This window comes from Melanerpes formicivorus, unplaced genomic scaffold (genome assembly GCF_026170545.1).
Source record: "Melanerpes formicivorus ecotype bairdi unplaced genomic scaffold, bMelFor1.0.p_v2 SCAF_34, whole genome shotgun sequence".
In the NCBI taxonomy this organism is placed as follows: domain Eukaryota; kingdom Metazoa; phylum Chordata; class Aves; order Piciformes; family Picidae; genus Melanerpes; species Melanerpes formicivorus.
The window spans coordinates 7,583,109-7,599,820 of NW_027142386.1; the positions used below are offsets into that span (position 1 = coordinate 7,583,109).

Sequence of the window (16,712 nt, forward strand, 5' to 3'; positions counted from 1 at the left end):
CCAGCTTAATTGAAGGGCTCTGCTTAAAAATACCACAGTTGTGGGACTCTCAGGCAGAGGCTGCTGAGCTCCTTGGGAATGGTTTTAATGTAGCATGTAATAGCCTCTTTTGCCTCTCTGCTGTATTATTCCTTTGCAGGGATTGTTAAAGCAGGTCATTTAGAACAAGCAAGATGCAGCACTCGACACCCTGAGCAGTTTATGCTCACCATAATTAACTGCAGAGGCTGTGCACATGCTTGCCACTCCCCAGCTATATAGCCAGAGCCTCCCCCCCCCGCAAAAAAAAACACCCCAAAACCCAACCCCCAGGCCCTCCCTGTGTCCTTCTGAGCATCAGACACCAGCTACAGCAGCAGCCCCACGCACCTCTCACAGCCCTCACCTCAGAGCCTGGCCCAACGCACACAGCACCCTGACAAAAAGACTCTGAAAGCTTTCAGATTGTTCAGATCCTCTCCAGGGAGGATGAGGAGACACTGGCACAGGCTGCCCAGGGAGGCTGGGGATGCCCCCTCCTCCTGGAGGTGCTCAAGGCCAGGCTGGATGAGGCCTTGAGCATCCTGGGCTGGTGGAGGTGTCCCTGCCCATGGCAGGGGGTTGGAACTGGAGGAGCTTTGAGCTCCCTTCCACCCCAACCCAAACCCTGTGAGGCCTTGACAGGGCAAAGCTGGGGAAGGGTCTGGAGAACAGGGCTGGGGAGGAGCAGCTGAGGCTGCTGGGGGTGTCCAGTGTGGAGAAGAGGAGGCTGAGGGAGACCTCAGTGCTCTCTGCAGCTCCCTAGAAGGAGGCTGCAGTAAGCTAAGGGTTGGTCTCTTTTCCTCAGTCTCAGGTGGTAGAAGGAGAGGAAATGACCTGAAACTGTGCCAAAGGAGGCTTAGGTTGGAGATGGGGAAAGATTTCTTTGCTGTAAGAGTGGTCAGGGACTGGCAGAGGCTGCCCAGGGAGGTGGTGGAGTCCCCATGTCTGGAGGGGCTCAGGAAGCCTGTGGCCATGGCAGCTGGGGCAGGGTTTGGTGGCCGTGGTGGGGCTGGGCTGCTGGTTGGGCAGGAGGATCTTAGGGGGCTTCTCCAACACAGCAGTTCCATGGCTCCAGGATTCTATCCCTCGAGGGGGGCAGGGGTCAGTGCCCTGCTGCAGCCTGAGCCCTCAGACCAAGCTGTGATCACTGCAGGGCAGAGCCCAGCAGGGGGGAGGTGAGAGCCTGGGAATGCTTTAAATTAAGGTAATAAGGCTCCAACGCTCAGCAGCTAATTTAACAGCACACATTAACAGCAGCTTATTGAATCTTAATTACTTGTGTAGGTGGAAATGCCACCAACCAGCACTGCTCCAAACCAGGGACACTGGTTTGCTCCCACCAGCACATCCAGGCTGCTCATGATGATGGACAAGGGGACTCCTGTGCCCCCTCCCCACATCCAGCACTGTGGGGACTTGGTGCTGCTGCAGCAGCTCCTGCAAGTCTGTGAGCTCCCCTGTGCCACACTGGATGGGAACACTGCCAGGGCTGGACCAGCCAGCTGGGAAGATGCCAGCAGCTGCACTGTGCTCCCCATCACCACCCTCCCTGTCACTGTGCTCCCCATCACTCTGCTCCCCATCACCACCCTCCCCACCACTATGCTCCCCATCACCACCCTCCCCATCACTGTGCTCCCCATACTGTGCTCCCCATCACTGTGCTCCCCATCACCACCCTCCCCATCACTGTGCTCCCCATCACTGTGCTCCCCATCACCACCCTCCCCATCACTCTGCTCCTCACCACTGTGCTCCCCATCACTCTGCTCCCCATCACTCTGCTCCCCATCACTCTGCTCCCCATCACTGTGCTCCCCATCACCACCCTCCCCATCACTCTGCTCCTCACCACTGTGCTCCCCATCACTCTGCTCCCCATCACTCTGCTCCCCATCACTGTGCTCCCCATCACCACCCTCCTCATCACTCTGCTCCCCATCACTGTGCTCCCCATCACTCTGCTCCTCATCACCACCCTCCCTGTCACTGTGCTCCCCATCACCACCCTCCCCATCACTGTGCTCCCCATCACTGTGCTCCCCATCACTCTGCTCCCCATCACCACCCTCCCCATCACTCTGCTCCCCATCACCACCCTCCCCATCACTCTGCTCCCCATCACCACCCTCCCCATCACTCTGCTCCCCATCACTCTGCTCCCCCAGAGCAGCTGCACTCCCACACCCAGAGTTGTGATTCCCAAGGCAGGACAAGGGCTGCAGGACCTCTCAGCTGAATCCTGCATCCTGAGGTGGACTTGCACAGCAAAAATGCCAACTGTGGCTTCAGCTCCACCACAATGAGCCCTGGAGAAAGGAAGCTGGCCTCAGGTGGGCTGCAGGAGGAAACCACAGGCAAGGGTCACCTCCAGAGCACCAGCATGGGCTGTGTTTGCTCTCACTGGGGCTGAGCAAAGCTGCCAGCCTGGCTGAACTGTGGCTGGCTGAAACACAGCCAAGCAAAGCCTGCTGGAGAGGAGCAGGAGTGCCACAGACACCCTGCAGAGGAAGGCTGGCCCTGCCAGAGCAGCCTGTGCTGGGAAAGGCTGCCCTCCCCTCCTCCCCACACACCAGCCTTCCCTCCCCTGCACCATGACACACCTTCCTGGGGAGCTGAATGTGCTCCATAGCCATTCAATAAAATATTAACAACTCAAGTCATTAATGTCAGCCTGCATGAGCTGCATTCAGACCCATGCCAGGGGAACACTGCTTCAATTGCTCTGTACTAACCCAAAGTGACAGCACAGAACCAGAAGTGTTTAGGAGGCAGACAAAGGAGTCAGGAGCTGAGAAGGGAAAATGAAACTCGGTTCTTTGCCTGATTTTGCAAGGAGAGCAGCAGCAGCCACCAGGTACCAGAGAATGCCAAGGATCCTCCTCCTGCCCTCCCAGCCCCTGTCACAAGTCCCTGCCCAGCTCTCCTGGAGCCCTTCAGGTACTGGAAGGCTGCTCTGAGGTGTCCCTGGAGCCTTCTGCTCCCCAGGCTGCACAGTCCCAGCTCTCTCAGCCTGTCCCCACAGGGAGGTTCTGCAGGCCCCTGCTCATCTTGGTGGCCTCCTCTGGACCCTCTCCAGCAGCTCCAGGTCCTTCTTGTGAAGCAGAGGGTTTCCAGGTGTCCTGAACTAGCTCTGCTGGGCAGGCTGGGAAGCACAGGAAGCTGCTCTGAAGACAGGCTGGGCCCTGCCCAGGCTGCTGAAAACCTCCAGGTCTTGAGGCTGAGAGTGATTGGCCCTTGGGATGTGCTGCCCAGGGAGGTGGTGGAGTCCCCATCCCTGGAGGTGTTTAGGAAGAGCCTGGATGGGCTGCTGGGTGCCATGGTTGAGTTGATCAGATGGTGCTGGCTGAGAGGTTGGCCTCAGTGATCTCAAAGCTCTCTTCCAACCTGGTTCATTCTGTTCTATTCTTTAACTCAGGACAGAAAGAGAGCTGCTCAGGAGCCTTCTCCTTCCCTGCTTTCCTTTTGTTGCCCCCTTTCTCATTTCTGAGAAGAAAGCAAGGCTTCCAGAGCTGCAGGATGAGGCCTTGGCAAGCAGAATCACTGCTTTTGTTGCCTATAAATATCAGTGGGCCCAAAATATCTCTCTCCTTGTTTCTCCAAACACACATCCATATTTATCAATAAATATTTTATTACAGCCATTATCAAAGCATCAAAGGCTGCTGAAATGTTGTGCTTCAACTGACACTGCTCCTGCCAGGCTCACACAATGCAGCAAGGGCTCCTCTCCTGCAGCAGTCAAAACAGAATTAATGCTCCACTGGGGAGGGGAGAAGCCTCTGGGGATGCTGGGGATGGGAACCATGGAGTGGTAGGAGTTGAACAGACCTCTGGAGATCATCCAGGCCAAGCCCCCTCCAACATGAGGAGAGGCTGCTGGAGCCCTGGGGCAGGCTGCCCAGTGAGGTGGTGGAGTCTCCCTCTCTGCAGGCACTCCAAGCCCCCCCAGACCTGTCCATGTGTGACCTTCTCCAGGGGGCCCTGCCCTGGCAGGAGGGTTGGTCTCAATGATCCCCAGAGGTCCCTTCTAACCCCTTCCATTCTGTGATTCAACCACACACAGAGCCCCCAAAAGTTAGGAGCCAGCCTGAGCTGAGGAGTAGGCAAAGCCCTTCCAGCTCCAGCTCTCCAAGGCACCAACTAAGCAAATCCAACCCTTCCTAGTTGATTGATTGTTGATTGATTGGCAGTTAATGCCACCCTCCAGCACTCCCAAGCCTGGCACAGCTCAGAGCCCCAAGCACCTCCATGTTGTTGTCCCAGGTTTGATTTCCCTGCACATTCTCAGCAGCGGGCAGTGACTCAGCCCCATGAATCATTGATGGCATTGTGAGTCACACTGGGGAGCACAGGGAGGATCTGGATCACCATTACAAGGTTTATTTGAGATCAAGAAATGCAAAAGATGCTGCCTAGGCATTAGCATTTAAAGGGGAATCTTTGCATTCAGCAAGGAATAGGCTGGAAGTGGGGGGCACCGAAGGTGGTCTGCAATGGTAATGCCTTGGCAGTGCTGAGGGACCTGGGGCAGGGGCTCAGCAGCTGTGGTGGGATGGTGAGCTCTGGGTGAGAGGTTGGACCTGATGATGCCAAAGGCCTCTTCCAACCTCTACAGTTCTATGGCTCTGCAAACCAAGCCTGCACTGGCTCCCCAGCCCGCTGCAGTCACACACTTGTGTGCAGGTGGGATGGGAACCAAGCCCTGAAAGAGCTTCCAACAGGAGCCTCCTACCTCTCCTCCCCTCACTCCACCTCGGGATCACAAAGCTGCTTTGTTCAGAGCCCAGCCTCAGCTGCCACAAATGAGCACACCTCCATCAGCAGGCTGGGCACGAGGGAGCTGAGCTCCCACCAGCACCAGGTGGGGCTGGGAGGCACTGGGGGTGCTGGGCAGCTCCAGCAGTGGAGGCTACCAGGCAGGCAGCAGCTGTGGCTCTGCACAAAGCAGGGTCCTGGAGGGGTGCAAAGGCAAATCTGGGTCGCCCTGCAGGGATCCCATGAGTGCCAGACCTCCCCCCACACCGGGGTTGGGATGAAAAGTTGATGGATGGGTGGATGGAAGGATGGACAGAGAGGCAGAGGGAGGGAGGGACAGCAGGCTGCTCTCCTTTCAGCAGGAACAGGGAGCACTTGTGTTGAGCATTCCCACAGCAAGTGCTCATCTCCTCCTGTCCCAGGGCCATGGCAGTGTTTTACAAGCACTTAATGAAATCAGGGAGGCAGCAGCTGCCCTGCTCTCCATCAGGGAGATGTTGGCAATGCTCTGCCTGCAGCAGCACAGCCCCAGCCCCCAGCAGGGCCAAGCACTTTGTGCTGCTCTCCTCTGCCAGCAAGCAGGCACAGGCCACACCTGCTGCAGGGCTGTGCTAAGGGAAAGGACAACTTCAGGTAGAGGCAACCTCAGAAACAGCTTCTCATGGCTGCTGTTGAACTGCAACCTGTCACTCTGGGGGAGGGGATTGGTTTCAACAGTGGTGGGAACCTCACAAAGCAGCACAAGCACTGTGGTCTCCCCTGCACCACTCCACCAGAGGAACAAGAGGAGTGTGGGCAGCAGGGCAGGAGAGGGGATTCTGCCCCTTGACTCTGCTGTGCTCAGACCTCACTTCCAATCCTGCCTCCAGGTCTGGTGTCCCCAGCAGGAGAAGGACACAGAGCTGCTGGAGTGAGACCAGAGGAGGCCACAAAGATGATCCAAGGGCTGGAGCAGCTCTGCTGTGAGCACAGGCTGAGGGAGCTGGGGGTGTTCAGCCTGGGGAAGAGAAGGCTCCAGGGGGACCTCAGAACTGCCTGCCAGTACCTGAAAGGATCCTGCAGGAAGGCTGCAGAGAGACTTCTCCTGAGGGTGTCTAGAGCCAGGCCAAGGGATAATGGTTTGAAGCTAAGGCAGAGCAGGGTTAGAGTGGAGCTGAGGAAGGAGCTCTTCAACACAAGGGTGGTGGTGAGGCTCTGGAACAGGCTGCCCAGGGAGCTGTGGATGCCTCCTCTGTGGGGGTGTTCAAGGCCAGGCTGGATGAAGCCTGGAGCAGCTGAGTCCAGCTGAGAGGTGTACCTGCCCATGGCAGGAGGTCGGAGCAGACCACCTCTGCGGTCCCTCCCAGCCTGAGCCGTCCTGCGCTGCGGCCGCCAGACCCCGGGGGGGGCAGGGCGCTGCTCCCTGCCTGCGCCAGGGCTCTCACCTCGCAGCTCTCCCAGGTCCAGGGTCTTGCCCAGCTGCTCCAGGAGGTCAGCCCTGGCTGCATTCTTCTTGTGCTTCTTGCCATCGTAGTGCTGCTGAGCCATCAGGGGGTTGTTGAACCAGGCGGCACACAGCTGGCAGTAGCGGTCCGAGTCCCTCCGCTGCTGCGCCGCGGGCACCGCCGGGGCGCCCTCGGGGTGAGGCTGCTTTAGGGAGCTCAGCGTGCTCTCTGGGGAAGCAAAAGGTCAGGCATGAGCACAGGGCCCTCCCCCACGCTACAGGAAAGACTTTGAGGGGCTGGAGCAGGTCCAGAGAAGAGCAAGCAAGCTGAGGAAGGGTCTGGAGAACAGGGCTGGGGAGGAAGCTGAGGGAGCTGGTGGGGGGGTTAGGCTGGAGCAGGCTGAGAGGAGACCTCATTGCTCTCTGCAGCTCCATGAAAGGAGGTTGCAGTGAGGTGGGGGTTGGCCTCTTCTCCCCAGTGACAAGTGATAAGACAAGAGGAAATGGCCTGAAGTTGTGCCAGGGGAAGTTAGGTTGGAGGTGAGGAAAAATCTCTTTGCTGCAGGAGTGGTCAGGGACTGGCCCAGGCTGCCCAGGGAGGTGGTGGAGTCCCCATCCTTGGGGACATTCAAGGAAGGTGTGGCCATGGCACCTGGGGACACGGTGGTCCTGGGTTGAAGGTTGGACTCAATGATCTCAAAGGTCTCTTCCAGCTGGAGCGGTTCTGTAATTCTCCAGGCTGGTGCTGCTGCTGCCTGAGTAACAGCAGCCCTGAGGCAGATCCCACACTAGACACAGGGAACAATTAGCAGCAGTTACAGAGTCCCCCTGGATAGCTGGGATGGTGCTGCTCAGAAATCTGCTGTTGCTCATAAAAGGAAGAAGCCTGGAAGGAGAACCCAGGTCTGCTCTCAGCCATCCAAATCTGGCTAGCTGGGGAGGCTGCTCTGACTGCAGCTACTCATCACTGTTGTGACTAAAGCTGCTAAACTTATCCTGCTTAAATTGCTACTTCCAGGAAAAATTGCCAGGGGAGAATAAACAAAACATGCAAAGCCATCTCCTGCTCAGGCTAGAGACAGATTCACCATCATCCCAGGCTGCTTATCTTTCAGTGTATTTGGTCTCTGGAAGAAGAGGGAAAGCTGTCACAGACCAAACACCCAGCAGCCAGGGCCCTGCCTGCACACTGAGCACAGCCTGGAGGAGGCTGAGGGGGACCTCATCAGTGCTTACAAATGTCTGAGGGGTGGCTGTCAGGAAGGTGTGGCCAGGCTCACCTCACAGGTCCCCAGAGGCTGGACATGAGCACAAACCTGCACATCAGAAGTTCCTTCGAAACATGAGCAGGAACTTCCTCACTGTGAGGGGGGCAGAGCCCTGGAGCAGGCTGCCCAGAGAGGTGGTGGAGTCTCCCTCTCTGATGGCTTTTCAGGCCAGCCTGGCTGTGTGCCTGTGTGACCTGCCCTAGGTGACCCTGCTCTGGCAGGGGGTGGGACCTGGTCTCCAGAGCTCCCTTCCAGCCCCTACCACTCTGATTCTGGGACTGGACAGGTCCCAGCAGCCCATCACTTTAATGTGACCTCCTTTCCCTTCAGGGTCACCAAGAGGCCACCTGGGAACACAAACTTGATCCCCAAATAAATTCAAGGGGGAAAAATGGATGATTGGAGCTGGCTCACGTGCCTCAGCTCTCCTACTTTGCACAGCCGAGTGCCAAGCCCAGGGAGAGACAGTTCAGAGCAGACTGAGGCTCAGCCAACACTGGGACACAAAACCCACACAATGACTGCAGCTTAATTATCACACCTCAGTCAAGAATTCCCTTTCATCTGCTTCCCCTTTTCTTCTCCAGATGCAGTGCCTGCTCTCTAAATAATTAACCAACTGCTCTCTCCATGGGACAGGAAGAGGCAAGCTGGAAGGGGCTGAAGAGGAGCTGGGTGGCTCTCTCTGATCAGGAGGCTCCATGCTGCTCTGGATGAGCCCTGTTGGGAGCAAGGGCTGGCAAATGACAAACCCACTCCAGGGCCTGGCACCAGCAAGCAAACCATGGCTACAAAGAGTAGGTTTAGGCTGGACATCAGGAGGAAGCTCTTGAGCTGGGAGAGGTGAAACCCTGGAACAGGTTGTCCAGAGATGTGGTGGAGACTCCATCCCTGGGGTCATTCAAGGTCAACCTTGATGTGGCTCTGAGCACCCTGCTCTAGCTGGAGGTGTCCCTGCTGGCTGCAGGGGGGCTGGACAAGATGACCTTTGGGAGTCCCTTCCAACCTGAATGCATTCTGTGGCATGTTTAGAGGTTGACTTCTGACTGAAGCCCACAGGGACTGACCCCAAGGCTCCAGGAAGTTAATACTGCTACAAATGTGCTGACCTGCTGAGCAAGGGCTGTCCATTAAGTGCCCTCAAGGAAACCTCACAGACAACTTGACTCACAGCCTTGTCCATTCCCAGGGGGTTGTGAGCTTCCATTGCTTGTGGTGACAGCTGCCAAGGAAGCAGCTTCGTGGCTGGGGAGGTTGGGTGAGGCACCACCACCTCCTGCCTCTGGAGAAGTTTCCTCTCCCTTGCTGCTGCCAGCAGCACTCAGCAGGAGCTCTTTGGGGGATTAGTTAATAAAGTGATTCCACCACTGGCTCCCCTGGCAGCTATTTCTTCTCCTGGTTCTGCTGCCTTGCAGCCACCTGCCTGCCCCTCAGGATTCTTTCCCCTCCACCAGAGGATTCCACTGCCTGATCTCTGCCTGCCCCCTGCCTAACCAGCCTGCTTAGAAACCAAGCACAGCACCAACCTCTGGAAAGCAAAGGGGGAAAAGAGGGGGACACAACCTTCTTCCCTTGCCTTGGGCCCCTGATGCTCCTTACAGCATGCCAGGGACACAACTGGGCACACCCTGGCTCTGCCAGAGCTGGTGGGCAGCAGGCAGGCAGCTGGACACTGCTCCCCAAAACATCTTTGCTAACATCTGTGGTTCCAGCAGGAGAGACACAGCAGCCCCTCCGAGGTGCCCACAGTGATCAGCATGGAAATGAGGAAGCAGCACTAAGAGGAGGCAGCTCCTGCACGTGCTCGACTCATGAGAGGCAAGAGTAATGCTCACATGGCTCTGGAGCCACCAGCAGCACTCCCTGAGCCTCTGCCAAGAGCTGCCCTGTGCAGGATTGCACCCAGCCCTGGCATGCTGCAGGCACCCAGCTGAGCAGTGCCAGGGCACAGGTGGGGCTGCAGAGCCACTTGGGCATCTGGAGCACTGTGAGCAAGCAGCTGCTGCTGCAGCCCAGCAGCTCTGTGGTGGCTCTGGCTTGCTGCTCTGCAGCCCCCAGGCTGTGAAGGGAGATCAGCTCTTCTGCTCAGCTCTCTCCTTGTCTCTGTTAGCTGCTGCCCAAGGGCAACCAGGGAGGCTGAAGTTCAGAGAGCTGGTGGTGTCCACAGGAGTTATGTCTCCCATTGACTAAAGAAATATGACTGAAGCTTCCCCTGCTGCTGCCCAGCCAGAGCAGCAGCCCCACGGCTCTGTGGCCAAGCCCTCGGTGATGCTGGTGGCCTTGTGCTCACCCAGCAGCAGTGCAGGAGACTGACAGAGCATCACAGAATGGACCTTAAAGATCACCCACTTCCAGCCCCCTGGCATGGGCAAGGGATACCTAACCTACCAGACCAGGCTGCCCAAGGTCCCACCCAGGCTGGTTTTGAGCACTTGCAGGGTTGGAGCCTCCAGAAGTGTTCCAGGGCCTCACCACCCTCGTGGGGAAGGATTTCTTCCTCATGTCTCATCTAAATGCAGCTTCTTCCCCTTGGAAGCCCTCAGCCCTCACCCCATCCCTACATGCTTTTGTAAACAGTCCCTCCCCAGCTCCCCTGCAGCCCCCTCCAAACCTTGGAGTGCTGCTCTAAGCTCCCTCTGCAGCCTTCTCTTCAGGCTCAACAATTCCATCTGCCAACCTGTGCCCACAGGGGTGGTGCTCCAGCCCCAAGATCATCTTCATGGTCTCCTCCAGACCCACTCCAACAGTTCCATGCCCTTCCAAAGTCAGTGGGACCAGCACTCCTGCTTCAGGGAACCGATCCAGAGCCCCCCATGCCCCTGGCAGCCCTGACCTCACGTGCTGCAGCCGCTCTGCCTGCATCACACAGCTGCCCAGCACGGCAGGGCTGTCCTCTCAGCGCTCACACCACCAAATACCATCCTGGAAAGCCACATTCCTCAGGCTGCATTTCAACTGCCACCAGTCCTGAGGTGTGCTGAACCTCTGCAAGCATCCTGCAGCTCCCCAACCCTGCTGACAAGGAGCAGGAGGAAGTTTGGCTTCCCCACCGCTGCGGATTCATCCTGCTGATGCCTGCGACCTAACTGCTACTACACAGCACCACGAACCTCAGCACCCCCTGAGCACTGACAGCAAAGCTAATAACAAACCCTCACAGAGCAGCAAGCCTTCAGGAACGTTTCTCCCATGGAAAACACAAACAGGAGAGCTGCTGGGGTCTGACTATTTCGAGTCCTCCAGCATGCTAAATAGCTCCTGAGAGTCTGCCTCCCGGTCCCTGCTGCTGTGGGAGGGAAGTGAGAAAGCTTCACTTTGCTGCAAGAAGCAAAATACAAAGTTAGAAACACTTTAGCACTCTGGCAATGAACTAATCTTTGACTTCTTTCTTGCATGCAAAGCTTTTTATTCCTAGCTGGATTTAAAGGGCACTCAGCTCCTTGTCACTGCCACTCGCCAGCAGCTGAGCAGGAGAGGCAGAAAGGAGCTGAGGCACAGGTCAGCTGTGAGCATCCAGGAGGATCAGCAGAGGGTGGAGAACCTCCCCAGAGGGGACAGGCTGGGAGAGCTGGGGAGAAGAGAAGGCTCCAGGCAGACCTTAGAGCAGCCTTCCAGTACCCGAAGGGGCTCCAGGAGAGCTGAGGAGGGACTTTTGCCAAGGGCTGGGAGTGCCAGGCTGAGGAAGAATGGCTTTGAGCTGGGAGAGGGCAGATGGAGACAGGAGAGGAGGAAGAAATCCTTGAGAGTGAGGAGATCCTGGCACAGATTGCCCAAGGAGGCTGTGGCTGCCCCCTCCCTGGAGGTGTTGAAGGCCAGGCTGGATGTGACCTTCAGCAGCCTGGGCTGGTGGAGGTGTCCCTGCCCATGGGAACCTTAAGGTCCTTTCAATCCAAACCATTCCATAATTCTGTGATATCAGCTGAGCTCTTGAACAACTTCTGAGGATTGCAGTGAGGTTTGGCTCCTTGTGCCCAGAGGAGAGGCTGTCTTCCTCCCAGCAAAACACCTCAGAAGCATGGAGACAGAGATGGGGCTCTGCTCCAGGGCCAGCCCAGGCTGCAGAGGGCTGATCTCCGTGAGCAGAGCAGACAATAACCAGCACCAGCTGTGTGTAAAGGCTGTGGTGGCAGCAGCACAAATGAAAGCTGCTTCCCCTGGCCTCCAGCTGTCCTTTTCTGGGTGCTTTGGGCAGGGTGAGCCCCATCCCCCCCCCGGACATGCTGGCTCCAGCTGGCTGCCCCTGCACCTACCTGTGGCCTTTAGTGCTGGCTGCTCACCTAGCAACAGTTTTAACCTTTTGGCATGGATTTTCCCTTGGTAATGCGATTCAGCCACCACTGCTGAGGTAAAGGACATGTTACATAGTGTGCAGCATTTGTTCTTATCCACTGAGTCACCATCACTGCCCTGGGTGGAGACAAAAACACAGACAAAAAGAGGTGCATGAGCCCACCCAGCAGAGTCCTGGGGGAAGGAGAGAGGGAGCCAGGTTGTTGGGCCAAGCTTGGGGTTCCCAAAGGGTTTTCTCCTTCCTTGTCTCCCCCAGACTCACTCCTGCCTGGCCCCAGCCCTGCTCAGGGATGCTCCCAAGCCCCCAGTGCCTCCATGCTCATGGCAGGCTGGGAGCTCACCTGCTGCTCTGTGTTCCCTGTGGCCACAGGTCTCACCTATCACATCCACCAAGCCCTCCCTTCAGCCTTCAGCTGGGGCAGCCATACAAACCTGGTGCTGGCCCTGCCCTCAGAGACTGGCCCTGCCCTCAGAGACTGGCCCTTCCTCCTGCCACACCTCTGTGAGAGACCCCAAAGCAGCCTGGGGGGAGAGGATGTGGCCAGCCCTCCGTGCAGGTAGGAGAAGCAAAAGAGCAGCAGAACCCAGGCAGGTCCCCCCAGCAGAACCACACTCCTGCCCCTCTGACTTGTTCTTGAGCCCTGGGCCCAGACCCCTCTTATACCTCCCCTGTTATCCTCCAGGCTCCTACCCCTCAGCACTGATCAGGTGCTAATGAGATGAACCTGAGGACAAAAGCAGTTCCGTGGCACACAGTGAAGCCAGGGAAAACTGCTTGCTTCAGGGTTTGCTCCAAAGGAAAGCAGAAAGGTTCTGCTCCTTTCTCAGCTGGATGTTGAGAGCTCCACTGCTGCCAGAGGAAAAAAGGCAACGAAGTCCCAGATGCTTTGCAAGCAATGGTCAAAGCCTCCACATCCCAGAAAGCTCCAACTCAGAGCCCTGGTCCAAGCCCTGCTAGAGGAGCTGTGCAATGGACCCCCCTGGAGCAAAGGGGACAGCCCATGAGAGGTCCTAGGCGTCAGCTAGGAGGAGGCTGGGAGTTTGGAGACGTTCTGAGCACCACTAGTCAGGATCTCAGCACTCTCAGGGCTGCAGCCAGACCAGCAGGGGCCACCCTCCACAGTTACTGATGGCTGCATCTTGATCTTCCCAAGTAAAGCCTGACTCAGTGTCTGCAACCTTCCTTGTGGCTGTTCAGGGAAGAACAAAAGGCAGCTCTGCCTCTGACAGATGAGCTTGGATCTTCTCAGAGGGGTAGGGGTTGGAAGGGCCCTCTGGAGATCATTGAGTCCAACCCCTTCCAACCCAGAGAGGGTCACCCAGGAACACATCCAGGTGGGTTTGGAATGTCTCCAGAGATGGAGACTCCACCACCTCCCTGGGCAGCCTGCTGCAGGGCTCTGGCACCTCCTAAGCAAACCCCATGAGGAGTGGTTGGAGCTCCAGGCTGCCTGTCCTCACCATGGCAGAAACCATCCCTCCTGGATCCTGCAGCACTGCCCCATGTCTCACCCAGTACCCAGGGAGGGCACCAAGCATCCTTCTACCCCCACAACACCTCCCTGCAGCCAGGCTGGAGGCAGCTCTGCTTCCCAGGCACAGATGCATCTGCCAGGATCTGTCCCCAGTCCAAGGGGGGTTTTGGCACTGGGGTAGCAGAAGGCTGAGTGGAGGCTCAGAGGTGGCTGTGCCCAGCCTGGAGGAGCTGAGCAGGCAGCAGTGGGGGGAGGGAGGCTGTGAGAAGAGCTCACAAACAGCCCCTGGGCTGAGCGTCTGTCAGCAAAACACAACTGCTGCTGCCAGCAAGTGTTTACCAACAGCTTCCACAGATCCAGGGGTAAGTGTACAAACACACAGCCAGCAGAGGGAAAAGCAGGTTTGCATCATTAGTCACAGATTAATTGTTCAACCCCTCCCACAAAGGAGGTGGGAATCCCTTTCAGGGCTGAAGAGAAGTGGCCTCCCTTTTCCAAAGCACCACTCCTAGGTCACCTCTGTGGGGAACATTTCTCCGTGCAGGCAAAGCCCTTTCCAGAGCCCAGAACGACCTGCTGCAGGCATCCAGTCCCTCCCCTCACCCACACACTGCCCAGGGCTGCTCCCAGGGCTGCTCCCAGGGCCACAGCAGAAATCCCTCCAGGGGATGGTCAGGTTTTATTCCAGCAAACATCCCAGCTGCTGGTGCAGAGTCAGAGCAGAGCACAGCCTGCTCCAGGAGCTGCAGTCTCCATTCCACAGCAAGCTGTAAGTGCAGACTGCAGCTCAGCCCCGGGCAAAGCTGCAGGCACAGGAGCACAGGACTGGCATAGTGCTGGGTGCAGCCCTGGGCACACAAGGCTGGTGGCACAGCTGGGAAGGGTGGCACAGCTGGGAAGGGTGGCACTGCTGGGAAGGGTGGCACAGCTGAGGGGACAGCAGGGGACAAGGAGGAGTCAAACAGCATCCAGAAGCCAGTAGCCTTTTGCAAAGGTCATGCTCAGATGATTCAGACACACAGCAAAGATTCACAGGCCCCCAGCAGGGTGGGGGCTGGAAGGGACCTCCAGAGATCCTCCCCTGCAAGCCCCCTGCTCCAGCAGGGCACCCACAGCAGCTTGCCCAGGGTCACGACGGCCAGGGGGGGTTGGAAGCTCTCCAGACAAGGAGACTCCACGACCTCTCTGGGCAGCCTGCCACATCCCATAAGGAAGCAGCACACCCCTGACCTTCCCACCAGTGCCAGCTCCTCCAGCAGCAGCTGCCAGTCCCCAGGCAGCAGGCAGAGCAGCAGCAGGGAACCCAGAGGGGGCTGAGCTGGCTGTTGTTGTTAACTCTAAATCAACTCCAACCTAAGGGAGGGATCTGGAGAGGTGATAAGTGCTGTTCTGAGCATAATTTGCACTTCTTTTAAATAGGTTTCTCTCAAGATATTTTATGTCTTCAAAGGGAAATCACTTGAAAGTTAAGAGGAGAGTGAAAAATTCCCAGACTCTATTGATCAGCAGCAGTGGTAACACATAGAGAGCCTCCAACAGAGCTCCTTTGAAAAGCTGATACACTTCAGTGTTTACACACCAGGGTCTCTTCCTCTGCCTGCTCTGCTCCTCAGTGGCATTTTTTTTTCCCTCCCAACCTACTTTCACAGACAGGCTGCAGTTAAAATAAAATAATAATCAAAAATCAAGCATAAGAAAATAAGAATTAAGTTTAAACCTCCCTGGATGCCTCACTTGGAGCCCAAGGCCTCATTCACCCCCAACCAGAGTCTGAGCTGCATGGATTCACAGGATGGGTTGGGTTGGAAGGGATCATCCAGTTCCAACCCCCCTGCCATGGGCAGGGACACCTCCCACCAGCCCAGGCTGCTCGAGGCCTCATCCTGCCTGGCCTTGAACACCTCCAGGGAGGGAGCAGCCACAACTGCCCTGGTCCTTGCCTGGTCCTTATCCTCCCTGCCCCAAGCCTCAGGACGAGCTCCTCGAAGCCTGGATGGGGATTTGGCCACCAGCCTGGCAACCACCTGCAGCAGAGGCATGTCCCCAACGTCTTAGCCTGAGTCCCAACCTCTGCACAGAACACAACAGAGCCTCCACTCCCTGAGGCCAGCCAGTTTTCAGGCACTGAGCACTGCTCTTTGCTAGCAGGCTGCAGGAGCTGGTTGTGCTGCAGTGTTTGCAAGCTTTTACCCCAGGTCTGCAGCAGCACCATTTGCCTCCATTCCATTCCCTTCCCTCCTCCAGCACCCTCCTCCCTGCCCCAGCTACAGCCCTGAAGGGTAATTATACCTTCTCATTTGTCACTGGCTGTTCTACCTGTAACCCGAGGGGCTGGGGGAACCTGACCTGCTGTCTTTTGCCACCCGATGAATGACACCCTGCTGACAGCACTGTGCAGCCAGCTGGTGAAGTAACAGAGGAGCCCATCAGCTGGGCACAGGGCTCTGCCGACCTGCAGCCTGCCTGGGGCAGGTGTCTGCTCCCCAGGGATGCTCTGCACCCAGGCCTGCACTCATCCCTCCCTGGGGATGCTCTGCACCCAGGCCTGCACTCATCCCTCCCTGGGGATGCTCTGCACCCAGGCCTGCACTCATCCCTCTCCAGGGATGCTCTGCACCCAGGCCTGCACTCATCCCTCCCTGGGGATGCTCTGCACCCAGGCCTGCACTCATCCCTCCCTGGGGATGCTCTGCACCCAGGCCTGCACTCATCCCTCTCCAGGGATGCTCTGCACCCAGGCCTGCACTCATCCCTCCCTGGGGATGCTCTGCACCCAGGCCTGCACTCATCCCTCCCTGGGGATGCTCTGCACCCAGGCCTGCACTCATCCCTCTCCAGGGATGCTCTGCACCCAGGTCTGCACTCATCCCTCCCCGGGGGTGCTCTGCACCCAGGCCTGCACTCATCCTTCCCCAGGGATGCTCTGCACCCAGGCCTGCATTCATCCCTCCCCAGGGATGCTCTGCACCCAGGCCTGCACTCATCTCTCCCCAGGGATGCTCTGCACCCAGGCCTGCACTCATCTCTCCCCAGGGATGCTCTGCACCCAGGTCTGCACTCATCCCTCCCCGGGGGTGCTCTGCATCCAGGCCTGCACTCATCCCTCCCCAGGGATGCTCTGCACCCAGGCCTGCACTCATCTCTCCCCAGGGATGCTCTGCACCCAGGCCTGCACTCATCCCTCCCCAGGGATGCTCTGCACCCAGGCCTGCACTCATCCCTCCCCAGGCATGCTCTGCACCCAGGCCTGCACTCATCCCTCTCCAGGGATGCTCTGCACCCAGGTCTGCACTCATCCCTCCCCGGGGGTGCTCTGCACCCAGGCCTGCACTCATCCTTCCCCAGGGATGCTCTGCACCCAGGCCTGCATTCATCCCTCCCCAGGGATGCTCTGCACCCAGGCCTGCACTCATCTCTCCCCAGGGATGCTCTGCACCCAGGCCTGCACTCATCTCTCCCCAGGGATGCTCTGCACCC

General features: G+C 57.7%; 1 protein-coding gene across 2 annotated transcripts in view; it reads right to left on the reverse strand.

Moving 5' to 3' along the window:
- Nucleotides 1-16,712, reverse strand: part of ZMAT4 (zinc finger matrin-type 4) — a 68,256-nt gene that overhangs the window by 18,589 nt on the left and 32,955 nt on the right. For both annotated transcript variants that reach the window (XM_068156191.1, XM_068156190.1), the window contains exons 4-5: nt 11,721-11,877; nt 6,204-6,431 (exon numbers count right to left, since the gene is read on the reverse strand). In XM_068156191.1, coding sequence (XP_068012292.1) covers nt 6,204-6,431; nt 11,721-11,877 — 385 coding nt within the window. The remainder of the gene's footprint in view (nt 1-6,203; nt 6,432-11,720; nt 11,878-16,712) is intronic.